We start from the raw sequence: 14,090 nt of genomic DNA, 5'->3' as shown, positions 1-14,090 counted from the left end.
TTTAGTAGTTTAAAGTGACTCATAGTTTAAATCAGTCCCATCTGTTTAGACCTAATATTGCTGGAGAGGAAAAAGAGCCATTTAAGAGAATTTCACTGTGGTTCTCTCTGTCCTCTGTGTCCAAGACTGAAAGGAACTGCTTCATAACTATGTTTTCTCTGACTCCCTGCCTTGCTCAGAAATCCTATTAAATTCTCAAGGGAGTTTATTCCATCATCCAGTATAACTATCACATACAGCCTCCCATTTTTATTAAGCAATAGAATCTCCTCCCAGCACACCCCACAGCTCTTTGACCTGCACTTCTTTTTCTTCTCTGCTCTTGTTGTCTCTACTGACTTGGTGTTTTCTTTCAAAGAAACTACACAGATACACAGAGTTACCTTCTTGACTTAAAAAAACAGGAGTCAGTCAAGTAGCTTTGTACGCCTTCCCACATCTCTTTTACTGCTGGTTTAAGACGAGGACACGTGTAGTGCCAGTAAATGGCTTTTCTTGCTGGAAAGCTGTGACTTTCTCTTTCATGTCTGTGTCTGTGTTTGTGTGTTTATTTATTATAAAACAAGTAATGATTTTATTAGTGCAGCACAGCATACTCTGTACACGGTCCATTAGTGGAAATAAACAACTATACTGTCATTTCTCAACCTCTTGTCATATTTTTCTGATGTGGATATTTTATAACATCACTCAATTCAGATTAAGCAATAACATATTTTTTTCTTACACAGAGGAAAGATTTGACTTCTGCTTTCTGCAATTACTACCATGAGCACAGCATTGTAAGTATATCCCTCAGTTTTACCAGTGTTTACATGCCTCAGCTCACAGTTAAAAGGAGAACATGCGTAACTTAATGCGAACATGTGCCCATCAACATATTTTTGCTGCATTCTTCACATTTTTACCTGTGGTGTAAATGGGATGACGACAAGTAAAATGACAGCTGAAGTGTATAATCATGTTGCTGAGATACATTCTCCTGCAATTTGGAGTTTGTTTTTGTGATGTAACTGTCAGATATGATGTGTGGACACATTAAACAGCCCAAGACACTGGACAGCTTGAATCATGTGTAAGTACATCTTTCACTGGAATGTGTTTTGGGCCTCTGGGCAGAAAACACCAAAATGTCCCATTTGAATCCCAGCTTGCTTATGTGATATATGGACTAGTTAGCTGAACATGGCAGAGTCGAGTTATTAATTCTTGTCCTTGACAGTTTACTACATGTTTGTCAAAATGTTTACACAATTAATACCAGTCAAACCACAATGGCAGAGCCAGGTTCTACTTATACATACTCTGATACAGCCATTTTATATTTTGTCAACATAATGGATGCATTTGAAATTTAAAAAATTACATATGCCGCATAAGTAGGCATTGTCTTCATATACGAAGTGCATTTTTGTTTGATAATGGAAAATTAAAATAGAAAAATTCAAAAAGACTTGCCCACTGTGTTCTCAGTGGTACACTAGTTCTGTCACTGATAACCTATAAGAAATGACTTTTTAAAAACATCTAACAAATCAACACTTCCCAAATTGGTCCTTTGAGAGAGACTCTTGGCTTCTTTCATGTGTTTCATCTCAGGGGCACTTGAACTTCACCTCCTCCATTAATCTCTCCAGCCGTCCTCCACTCTTTCTCTGCCCTCCTCCCTCCCTCTGCCCGGCTCCCTACCAAACTCCCCTCCGTCAGCACAACTCTTTATTTTCTCTTACTACAACAGTGGCAATAGAGTGCTGTCAGCCTGACAGTCCATCCCTTCTGAAGCAGGCTTTACCCCCCTGGCTGCCCTGCCTCTGCTGCTAACCCGCTTTCCAAAGGGCAGGAAGGCCCATCTCTGGCCCAGTGCCTGATGGGCTCCGACAGCAGTGTGTTCTGGGATTATGACCGCTGAAAAGGGGGGCATTCCTGCACCGACGGCCTTTGTCACAGCACGGCCACTGTTTGCTTTTGACAAGACAGCTGTTCAAAGCCCTCCCCGCCCCAGTGGATGGCGTGAAGGGAGAGAACCCAGAGGTGACTTCCGTTTATTGGTGGTGTCGGTGGATGTGCAGTGCCACCTCAATCTGAGGTCCCTTCTTCAGCATATTTATCTGTAGGCTCAGTTTGACCATCTTATATAATCACATTGTTTTCACATTTGATACTACTCTGATCGCTCCACTGGAGTTACAGAATTAAGTGACTGCTTTTGGCAAAAAGGGAGTCAAACCTTTGAGAAACTTTAAGAAACCTAAGACTTTTCTGCCTTGTAGTTATTAAAGTTTTCCCTCAAAGTATGATTTTTAATGGTGCTTCTCCTTTCCTTGGAAATAGGAAGGAGCCCAAACCAGATTGTCTCTAAAAAAAGACAAATTTGTTTGAGCTACCACAGGAAATACCTTAAATTTGTGTTCCTGCATATTTTGTTTAATTTCACACTAGTTTCTCTATTTCTGACTTTTGTTGCTTCTGAAGTATTCAACTAGGCAAAGCATACAGTATTTACATGTACATGCTTGAGCTACCACAAAAACACCTTTTAGTCCAGACATGTTGGGGCCTTCATCAGCATGGGGCACTGAGTAGCTGTTACCCCGTTTTCCCCTCTGCATCGCCCCAGTGGTTTGTATATGTGTTTTTGGGAAGTGTGTACTGTAATTAGCAAGTCATCCTAATGAAGGCTTGTTGGCTATGTAGGAGCAGCTGGTCCAACTCAGTGGAATGATAATGAATAGATGCTTCAACATGAGGACCTGAACTACACACAGCAACACAGCTGGTATACAATAGAGCCAGTGTAGTAAACACTCACACATCCTAAGATTATCATTTTGAAAGAAATTTATCATTAACGTCTCATTTTCAGCATAATGTGTCACCAGAGAATAAGGGTACACCCTTATGCCAAAACGGTGATTTATGACCCTAATTTATGACCCCCCCAGTCCCCATCATGTGGCGTAAACCCCGCCCCTCTATGACGTCACTTCCCAACCCCCCCCCCCCCCCCCCCTCTATGACATCACTTCATTCATCCTACCCCCTTCATTGTTTTTTCATTCCCTTCAAGACTACATGAAACATATATCAACAAATATGAATAAATTAGGGGTGTTTGATGTGAACATTTGTGTGTGCTTGATGTAAACATTTAGGTGTGCTTGATGTAAACATTTGGATGTGCTTGATGTAAACATCGGCTGTAGGTCCGTTCTCCTTGTGCTGTGGTCACATGGAAAAGAGTGCCAAGTGACAGAGTTTCAGATCAAACATATGCAATGTTGTAGACTCTAAGGCGTGTCATGACAAAGCATTTGTTGTTTAGGGTGCATCAAAGAAAAATAAAAACAGAGAAAGGTATGTGCAAGCGAGAAAGTAACATCGGTACATAGGGATCGGACTACGCCGGCAAGATGACTCGTGGTAGGAATACGAATTTATCAGATTTATCCTACGGCTTTAAAAAAATAAAATAAAATAAAATAAAATAAAACATTTAGTTTTTTCTTAGAGGTTACAGTTTGTGCCGAAATACACTCTCCTCCGCGAGAAAACTTGTTTACCAGTCTCCTCAGAACAGCTATTCATTTAAACGTCTTATTTTTTAAATTATTTAATGAGGGTTTCTCTTGTTAAAAGTGACTCCAGGGGAGCTGGAAGGCCTCAACTTAACGCAGTCAGACTACAGTAATTGAGTATCTGAATCATAAAAAAACAGCTGTTGACAACAAAGAGTTGTATGCAGGTCACTCACACATTTAGTAGAAAGCGCTGAGCGGTGTTTTGGGAGATCGGATACGTCTGTGGGAGTGTGCGGACGAGACAGCGGGGACGAGGATTTTGTGCCGACCGTCCGTCGGTCTAAAAACCGTCTGAGACTCCACCATGTTAAGCGTCAACATCAGTGGCGGTTTTTGGCATGGGCGAACCGGACAGACGCCCGGGCGGCATCACATGGGGGGCACAACCACGTGAAAAGAAAATCATCTGCGCCGCTAAGCTGTTTTCTATTATCTATCATATTACTGTCTGGGAAATTGGCCAATTCGCGCCGCCCCCATCTCCCAGCATGCACCACCAGCATATGCATGTAGAAACGGCACCCTGACTCAAGGTGGTGGTTTGGTTGGAAGAGTGTGGGAGTGATGGTGCGCTGACACTCTAAGCTCCCACACATGCGCGGCACCGCATGAGGCAGTTGTATTGAACCACTGTAACAACGTGTGGTTTGGTCACTGACGTTTGAAGCACTTGAGTGACGTTCGAAGCAGGGGAGTGCTTCCGACGTCATACGAATCTCCTGATTGGTTCGGTTTGTCATGTGAATCACGTGGCGGGATCGAGTGTGTTCAGGGATAGGATAGCTCTGTATAGTGGCGCTCATTAGAATTTTTCTTTGCAGAGTAGGTTGGTTTGTTGCGGTTGTTAGGTGTTTTGAGAGTTAGTAGTGTTGATAACGTATTTTTGGAGAATCAGTGTAGATAGAGCAATAGATATATAATATATAAGTTATATAGATATATAGTCCGTTTGAGCCCCAAAACTGTAGAAAAACTGTTATTTCTTAATAAAAACTCATAAACAGTTACACAAGCACACCCACTGCCCCGTTCTTTGAGCAAACTGCCCTGTTACAAGCACACCCTCTTTACCTACGTACACGTACTATGTATCTAGCTTCACCATAGTCAGACTTGGAGTCAGACGTGTGTGTTTTGGTTAGGAAAAATCACGTGATTTATGACGTATGAACCACTTTACTGCTTCATTCGGTATCGAAACCCTGTCATTGGTTTAGTTGTCTTGCAACAATGTAGCGTGGGTTCGATTCCCGTCAGAGCTGCGTGTCATTTAGCTCATGAATTAGACATTTGGAATGAGATCACATCTCCAGCCATCTGGGGACTGAACACCCAGTATTCAACATCTTTTAAGACTATTTAGACTTGTATTAGGATAGCTCACGATTCATAACACAAATTATCAGGCCAAGTATATCGCTGTTTCCTACAACAATCAGACGTGTCAAATAATATAGCCTATGTATTTAATATATATATTTAATATTTGTATTTTATTGTGTCAGCTTGAAACCATACAAACATGTTGTGTAGTCAAACAAGAACGTGCATGCCGAATCAAATCCCAAACAATTCATGAACCAATAAATGACACATCTTGATTGCACTTCATTTTATTGACCACTAGATGTCCTACTCGAGTACTGTGTCATTGAAGCCTCGGGTAATGAACCATTCTTTTAAAATCGGTTGTCAAAACTTCAACAAAGCCTCAATCAGCTATCACTAGCAAAGGGAGCGACCTAGCCAGGTCCCCTATTTTTCAATTGTACAGTTAGATAAAAAAAGAGGCTCGATCGCACCCTGTAGCTGGCCTATCTGACAGGCCGGCCACTGTCAGACAAGCCAGCCGTACAGGTAGGCTTGATCTCGCCCATCGGCTGGCCTGTCAGACAGGCCAACCGTGCAAGCAGTCCCTCCGGCCAACGATTTAGTTTTAACAAGGGCTCGATCGCACCCGGTAGCTGGTCTGTCTGACAGTCCGGCCACTGTCAAACAAACCAGCTGTGCAAGCAGGTTTGATCACACCCATTGGCTGGCGGAGCTGTTAGACAGACTCAACGTCGCAGCCATACCTCGTACAATCCCGAAGGACAGACGGGCTCAAAATTACCCCTCGGCCGGCCTGCCATATAAGCCAGCCAGCCAGGCCCCCTGGCTGACGGTTTCAATTTCTACACTTAGACAGGAGCTCACGCCAATCGGCCAGCCCAGCATGCACCACCAGCATATGCATGTAGAAACGGCACCCTGACTCAAGGTGGTGGTTTGGTTGGAAGAGTGTGGGAGTCCTCTCTAGTGATGGTGCGCTGATACTCTAAGCTCCCACACATGCGCGGCAGCGCCTTTTCAAGGCTTGGGAAAGCTCATGAATTAGACATTTGGAATGAGATCACATTTGTCATCTGGGGACTGAACACCCAGTATTTAACATCTTTTAAGACTATTTAGACTTATATTAGGATAGCTCACGATTCATAACACAAATTATCAGGCCAAGTATATCGCTGTTTCCTACAACTGGGGTGTGTGTGTGTGTATATATGTAATGAATCTATATGTCTTATCTATATCTAATGTTTTTAGGATTATATATCTATATACCTATCTATATAAGTCTTTATGTATATCTAATTTATATATTATATATCTATTGCTCTATATACTCTGATTCTCCAAAAATACACTATCAACACAACTAACTCTCAAAACACCTAACAAACGCAACAAACCGACATACTCTGCAAAGAAAAATTCAAATGACCGCCGAAATGACAGAGCTATTCTGTCTCTGAACACACTCGATCCCGCCACGTGATTTTATATATATATATATATAGGGGCACTAAAATCCGTTATATGTTGTTTTGTTTTTTTTAATTGAACGGATGTCATCAACAGTTACATAAATATTTCAACAGCTCACAATGTAACGAATATATACAATCACAAACAGGCCACTTGGTTTCCTCTGTGGCAGTGTCCATAGCAACCACATAACAATGGTTTGGTTTGTTATCGTAATAACAAACAAAGATAATTTACAAGAACTGAATGAATATTGTGAAATTTTAATGTGTATTTCTCACTAGAACTATCATCAAAAGGCTTTTTTATGTCCAAACAATCTTGAAATAATGCATTTTACACTGAGAATGAAAGGAATGGCCGCCATGCTTTTATTTTGAGAAGACTTGCAATCAGTCATATGACCCGTCGGCAGGCCAATAGAAAAGAATGGGGCAAAAAAAAGTGACAATTTCACACTTTTCAGGCCCTAATTGTGAGACTGATACGTTTTGTACTGCGGACAAACGTAGCTATTTCACATTTTGATGGCTTGTCTGACAGGCTGGCCAATTGGCGTGAGCTCCTGTCTAAGTGTAGAAATTGAAACCGTCAGCCAGGGGGCCTGGCTGGCTGGCTTATATGGCAGGCCGGCCGAGGGGTAATTTTGAGCCCGTCTGTCCTTCGGGATTGTACGAGGTATGGCTGCGACGTTGAGTCTGTCTAACAGCTCCGCCAGCCAATGGGTGTGATCAAACCTGCTTGCACAGCTGGTTTGTTTGACAGTGGCCGGCCTGTCAGACAGACCAGCTACTGGGTGCGATCGAGCCCTTGTTAAAACTAAATTGTTGGCCGGAGGAACTGCTTGCACGGTTGGCCTGTCTGACAGGCCAGCCGATGGGCGAGATCAAGCCTACCTGTACGTCTGACTTGTCTGACAGTGGCCGGCCTGTCAGATAGGCCAGCTACAGGGTGCGATCAAGCCTCTTTTTTTATCTAACTGTACAATTGAAAAATAGGGGACCTGGCTAGGTCGCTCCCTTTGCTAGTGATAGCTGATTGAGGCTTTGTTGAAGCTTCGACAACCGATTTTAAAAGAATGGTTCATTACCCGAGGCTTCAATGACACAGTACTCGAGTAGGACATCTAGTGGTCAATAAAATGAAGTGCAATCAAGATGTGTCATTTATTGGTTCATGAATTACTTGGGATTTGATTCGGCATGCACGTTCTTGTTTGACTACACAACATGTTTGTATGGTTTCAAGCTGACACAATAAAATACAAATATTAAATATATATATTAAATACATAGGCTATATTATTTGACACGTCTGATTGTTGTAGGAAACAGCGATATACTTGGCCTGATAATTTGTGTTATGAATCGTGAGCTATCCTAATACAAGTCTAAATAGTCTTAAAAGATGTTGAATACTGGGTGTTCAGTCCCCAGATGGCTGGAGATGTGATCTCATTCCAAATGTCTAATTCATGAGCTAAATGACACGCAGCTCTGACGGGAATCGAACCCACGCTACATTGTTGCAAGACAACTAAACCAATGACAGGGTTTCGATACCGAATGAAGCAGTAAAGTGGTTCATACGTCATAAATCACGTGATTTTTCCTAACCAAAACACACACGTCTGACTCCAAGTCTGACTATGGTGAAGCTAGATACATAGTACGTGTACGTAGGTAAAGAGGGTGTGCTTGTAACAGGGCAGTTTGCTCAAAGAACGGGGCAGTGGGTGTGCTTGTGTAACTGTTTATGAGTTTTTATTAAGAAATAACAGTTTTTCTACAGTTTTGGGGCTCAAACGGTTTCTTCTTTTACGAACTATTTCCCCAGCCTTGGAAAAAACCCATAGGACTATATATCTATATAATTTATATATTATATATCTATTGCTCTAGCTACACTGATTCTCCAAAAATACGTTATCAACACTACTAACTCTCAAAACACCTAACAACCGCAACAAACCAACCTACTCTGCAAAGAAAAATTCTAATGAGCGCCACTATACAGAGCTATCCTATCCCTGAACACACTCGATCCCGCCACGTGATTCACATGACAAACCGAACCAATCAGGAGATTCGTATGACGTCGGAAGCACTCACCTGCCTCGAACGTCACTCGAGTGCTTCAAACGTCAGTGACCAAACCACACGTTGTTACAGTGGTTCAATACAACTGCCTCATGCGCTGCCGCACATATGTGGGAACCTGGAGTGTTAGCGCACCATCACTAAGGGCGACTCCCACACTCTTCCAACCTAACAAAAACCTTGAGTCAGGGTGTCGTTTCTACATGCATATGCTGGTGGTGCATGCTGGGAGATGGGGACGGCGCGAATTGGCCAATTTCCCAGACAGTAATATGATAGATAATAGAAAACAGCTTAGCGGCGCAGATGATTTTCTTTTCACGTGGTTGTGCTGCCCCCCATGTGATGCCGCCCCGGGCGTCTGTCCGGTTCGCCCATGTCAAAAACCGCCACTGATGTTGACGCTTAACATGGCGGAGTCTCAGACGGTTTTTAGACCGACGGACGGTCGGCACAAAATCCTCGTCCCCGCTGTCTCGTCCGCACACTCCGACAGACGTATCCGATCTCCCAAAACACCGCTCAGCGCTTTCTACTAAATCTGTAAGTATTTATAGTGAGTGACCTGCATGCAACTCTTTGTTGTCAACAGCTGTTTTTTATGATTCAGATACTCTCTTACTGTAGTCTGACTGCGTTAAGTTGAGGCCTTCCAGCTCCCCTGGAGTCACTTTTAACAAGAGAAACCCTCATGAAATAATTTTAAAGATAAGACGTTTAAATGAATAGCTGTTCTGAGGAGACTGGTAAACAAGTTTTCACGCGGAGGAGAGTGTATTTCGGCGCAAACGGTAACCTCTAAGCAAGCTGATAAATTCGTATTCCTACCACGAGTCATCTTGCCGGTTCTTTGATGCACCCTAAACAACAAATGCTTTGTCATGAGACGCCTTAGGGTCTACAACATTGCATATGTTTGATATGAAACTCTGTCACTTAGCACTCTTTTCCATGTGACCACAGCACAAGGAGAAAAGACCTACAGCCGATGTTTACATCAAGCACACACCAATGTTCACATCAAACACCCCTAATTTATTAATATTTGTTTATATATGTTTCATGTTGTCTTGAAGGGAATGAAAAAACAATGAAGGGGGTAGATTGAATGAAGTGATGTCATAGAGGCGGAGTTTAAAAGTGACGTCATAAAGGGGCGGGGTTTATGCCACGTGGTGGGGGTTGGGGGTCATAAATCACCGTTTTGGCATAAGGGTGTACCCTTATTCTCTGTCACCATAAGATTAAATTGTTTTTTTTTTTTTAAACGATTTTAATGTCTAAAGTAGGCTACATTCAACAAATTTAAATATTCAACATTATTCTAAATGTAATTCAGTTGATGTATTTCAATGCTTTGATCACAGTGCAAAACTAAGCCAATCTGATCCTCTAGTAATGTATGTGACCCAATAAACAATTAACTATATTGCTACAGAAGTTCATGCAAATTTCATCCTAGAACTGTGGCGTCACCTTGTGGTGCTTTAGACATCCTGCTCCACTCTTAACAGACACAATTATTAAAACACCTGAGACTCCCCTTATAATGTTTTTATTGGGTATGTGGTTTTGATTAGAATACATATTATGCATAACAAAAACAAAACACTGTGACCAGGCGTCCTCATTTATTTTCTTATTTTTTCTATCAGAATAACCTTGTGTTTTGATTTCTGAAAAGCAAACATGTAGTTCAACTATTATCCTGTATCCTGGGGAAGGTTTATGATTACAATTATAATAGTGGGGATATTTTTTCCGTTTTTAGAGTTTTTCTATTCACAGCCGGCTTGTTCACATTATTTATGCTGTACAATAATTCAGTCCATCACATTCTGCATCATTCACTATGATATATATCAATATAAACAATTTATATAAAGCTATGGAAAGCACTGAAGAACATGAACATCAAACTAAAATGAATTTCAAAAAGTGAAGCATTATGATGAGATGCACCAGTGAAGATAGAACCATGGCACAAAGCCAAAAGCTATTCTTCTGTATATACATATTACATGTAAGGCAAAAGTGACTTGAGTAAGACTTGCAATGTGTTTTTGTACAAATGCTGAGGCAGGTCCAGGATTTGAATCACACACACGTAACACGCTAGTTTTAAGTATATGTAATCTTCTTGCCTGTTTACTGAATCAGTTAGTTTAGAATGCTCTTCTTCATTTCTCAAACCATTCATCTGCTCTGCCTGAATGATGAGCAAACTAGCAGCCAACTGTATGTCTTTGGCGACTGAAAAAAAAAAACCGATCAAACTGATACTCCAGTCACCCAAACAACGCTAATTCAGCTGCCTACATTCAGCCAGATGTACAGTGGAGCCTGATGGAGAAAACAAACATTTGATTTTTACCTGGACACAGACAGTCCCTTACATCAAACACAAACATGGAATAGGGTCTTCCCTTCAAAGCACATAAGTAAATTAATCACAGTTTAAGGTGGGGTATCTCCAAGAGGCATATGCAATAGTGGGCAGGACAAAATTCAATTCAACATGTCAGACAATAATGTGGATGAAAATGTGTTCACTTACTTGTCTGGTATAGCTACAACTTCTGATACATAAAAAAAGACTCAATCAAATAACAAGTATACTTGACAAAGATCAGGATGGAAATCAAGTGAGCAGATGTTGAGACAAACTTGTCTTTTTCTCTGTAAAGTCTGTCCAAGTGTTTTTATTTAAGGTTTTTAATCTGTTGGTTTGTGTTGTGGATCTTGACATCCATCTTGTCCACTTTATTCAGCAGCGAACCAATGGAGTCGTCCTGGTCCTCAATCTCAGACTGTAGACCAAGTCCCAGGTTCTTTAGTCTGCTCAAGCCATCACACATCTCATCTAGGTAATTCACAAAAGGATATCTGATGTTAGTTAAACTGTAGATTGGCAGACAGTATTTGAAGAGAAACATTTTTTACCTGAATGAGAATATTCAGAACTGTATTGTTATTTTAGATTCCCAATGAATGTTTTATGTATATACATTTGTAAGATTAAACCATTTCATTTAAACTTTGCCAAAAGCTTCCTCATAAGCCTTTCTCATATCAGCATTTTATCGAGCTTTGTATTACAGTCATTTAGTAATACTAGAGATTTGAAACAGAAATAGTTCTTACCTAAATTTTTGTCAAGGGTCTGGTGAGCCTCCCTAAGGTGTCTATTCTGAGGGTATCCGTTCTGTTTAGATGAGCTGTCATCTACTGATGCAGCAGCTCCAAATCCTGCAATACAGAAATCAAAAATTGTGGTAATCCAGTTTGTGGTGTGGTTATGCCGTGAGGTTCTTGTGCAAACCCTTACCTCCTGTATCCATCTTTCTTAGGTTGGGGTGGCTGGCTTGATACTTGTGTTCATTTTCTCTGCTGCTGGACAAGGCATTCTGTAATCTGGGAATGAAAGAGTCAGATAAGCACTGTTTAAATATTTAGTGAAGGTCAGCTAATGACAAGGTGCTGGAAATGGCAAAAAAACAAAACAATTAAAACGTAGACGCTAAGAATGTAGTAGCGACTGATGATGTAAAGATATAATAATAAATTTGACCTAAACCAGTTTTCTCTGAGATGGTTGTTATTCATACTGACCAACTGAATCTTACCTTTCATTGGTCTGGTAGGCCTTAGGCTGCTCGGGTGGAGGCTTCGTCTCTGGCTTGCCCTTGAAGTAATTAACAAGGCCGCCCCACACACTCCTTATACTGTTAATGTGCCTCTGGCTGGTCTTCAGGTCCTGATCCATGTTGTCCAACATCTTGTCTGTCCTCTTCAGAACCTCACTCTGTCGCATCAGCTCCTACAGAGACAAAGACAAGGAAAGGGAGAGAGAGCAAGAGAAAGAATGAGATAAAGAGAAAGAGAGTGACAGAAACTACAAGAATTCTTTGTTGATTATTACAGTATAATTCTTTGTATACCAGGGAAAAGCTGATTAGTGTGAAATACCTCTGCAGTTTCCACACCCATCTTCTCTGATTCATATATGAGGCTGAGGGAGCGGTAACTGCTGTCCACAGCAGACTGAGCTGTACGCATCACTTCCTGCTGTAGATACCGTTGCCTCCTCTCAGCTTCACTCATCCCACTGTCACTGGGGTCGTCATCGAAACCCCTACTTTTAGGCTTAAAGTCTTCATCATCGTCATCATCTGCAAACGGGTTGTGGGATTTAGGGTAGGCCATCTGTGGAGCAGACATACAATGTTTATTGTTTTCAACTCAAGCACAATTTTTATTTTGTACTTATAAACCACTACATTTCAGGGGGAATATTGTAGTTTTTACTGTACTACATTGATATCTATAGTTACTTCTGAAAAATGACTTTCACTTTCAATACTTTTACTTTAGATACTATACGTCTTGATAGTAAGTACTTTTACTAAAGCAGAATTTTGAATGCAGAACTTTAACTTGTTACATGGTATTACGGTATTGCTACATTTCAGCTAAATACAAGATCTGAAAACTTCTTCCTGCTAATTTAATTAGACAGATAGTATCCCAACTTCGAGAGAAATTAAGTAACGCTAGGTTTGGATTTTTGGCTTCGGCTAGCTACAAGGAAACTAATTTTGAGCAATGGAGACAGTCTGTCACAAAGTTACACACTAATAATTTGCTAAAACACTTACATTAATGGGAAATTAATTGTTGCTGTATAATAGATGACGTTATGTTTCAGGAGTTAAAGCTTTTTTAAAGGGTGTTGGCTTGCTAGATAATTAAGGCGGTTTGAAAGCTATCCAAATAACCACACCCAGAAGCCAAGACAAGACGGCGCTGTGCCGACACCGTCTTTGTCTTCTCGTAGAATATGTTATATCCGAAGCTGAAGTATAAAAAAACCCCACTGGTTTAATAAACTGAGAAGACAAACCTTTGACCGTCCGAGCTGCCGACGTTGTTGTTGCTCAGATGACTGTAAACGACTTCCGGTCACGTTCGGTGACGTAGCCGCGTGTTGTCCCAAACGCTACTCCTGCGCAACAGAAACGCATAAGGCTCACGGCCGTGCTGAAAAGTGATTTAATGTCACACTTTCACATTGTTCCCTTATGTCTTATCACAGATCAATCATGGATCTCTCTAAGTATTTGAATCAGGTTGTATGTATTAAAAAAAAAACTCTGATTCCACTTATGTCTTATAAACAACAAAGAGATACAACAATAATCAAACATACATATGTGGAAACTTTGTACAAGTAAGAGCAGTTCATTAAGTCAATTCACTGAATTAATTTTAAAGGTAAACTATATGTATTTGAATTATAGAAAATCTCAGCTTTTTGTCCTTCCCATCATTAATTAATTATTCCATTTAGAATTTACCAAAAATCATCTGCAACTGAGGTGTAGGAAATATTCACTTACATCCCATGGGTCATAAAATACAACATCATTTCAAATACATCAGTCTACTCTTTAATTTCTATTTTTCTGTTGATAAAACTCTGTATATGTATCTGAAAGAATTAAGAGTGAATACAGTGAAAAACAAATAAAAATTCATTTACAAGATTAATCCAGATGTAACTCAATCAATCTTGAAGCACGTCTCTTTAAGTTTATTACCACTG

General features: G+C 40.7%; 1 protein-coding gene across 1 annotated transcript; it reads right to left on the bottom strand.

The window, feature by feature from the left end:
- Positions 1-10,026: 10,026 nt before the first annotated feature.
- On the bottom strand, positions 10,027-13,478 carry snap29 (synaptosome associated protein 29). The gene is made up of 6 exons (XM_041043320.1): positions 13,389-13,478; positions 12,455-12,691; positions 12,112-12,305; positions 11,814-11,899; positions 11,630-11,734; positions 10,027-11,348 (listed from the first exon to the last, which is right to left on the bottom strand). Exons 2-6 carry the CDS (start codon positions 12,689-12,691, stop codon positions 11,188-11,190), a joined length of 783 nt encoding a protein of 260 aa, XP_040899254.1. The 5' UTR covers positions 13,389-13,478; the 3' UTR covers positions 10,027-11,187.
- Positions 13,479-14,090: the final 612 nt, after the last annotated feature.

The sequence above is a fragment of the Toxotes jaculatrix genome, chromosome 7 (assembly GCF_017976425.1).
Source record: "Toxotes jaculatrix isolate fToxJac2 chromosome 7, fToxJac2.pri, whole genome shotgun sequence".
In the NCBI taxonomy this organism is placed as follows: domain Eukaryota; kingdom Metazoa; phylum Chordata; class Actinopteri; family Toxotidae; genus Toxotes; species Toxotes jaculatrix.
The sequence above is the reverse complement of the archived record's forward strand: the minus strand, read 5'-3'. Positions and strand labels throughout refer to the sequence as shown.

Bases quoted from the DNA above. Each gene is read 5' to 3' on its own strand.
- snap29 (XM_041043320.1), bottom strand. From the start codon at position 12,691: ATGGCCTACCCTAAATCCCACAACCCGTTTGCAGATGATGACGATGAT. The intron at 12,306-12,454 runs GTATTTCACACT...TTGTCTCTGTAG, and splicing joins TGGGTGTGGAAACTGCAGAG to GAGCTGATGCGACAGAGTGA. The intron at 11,735-11,813 runs GTAAGGGTTTGC...TCTGTATTGCAG, and splicing joins AAGAAAGATGGATACAGGAG to GATTTGGAGCTGCTGCATCA.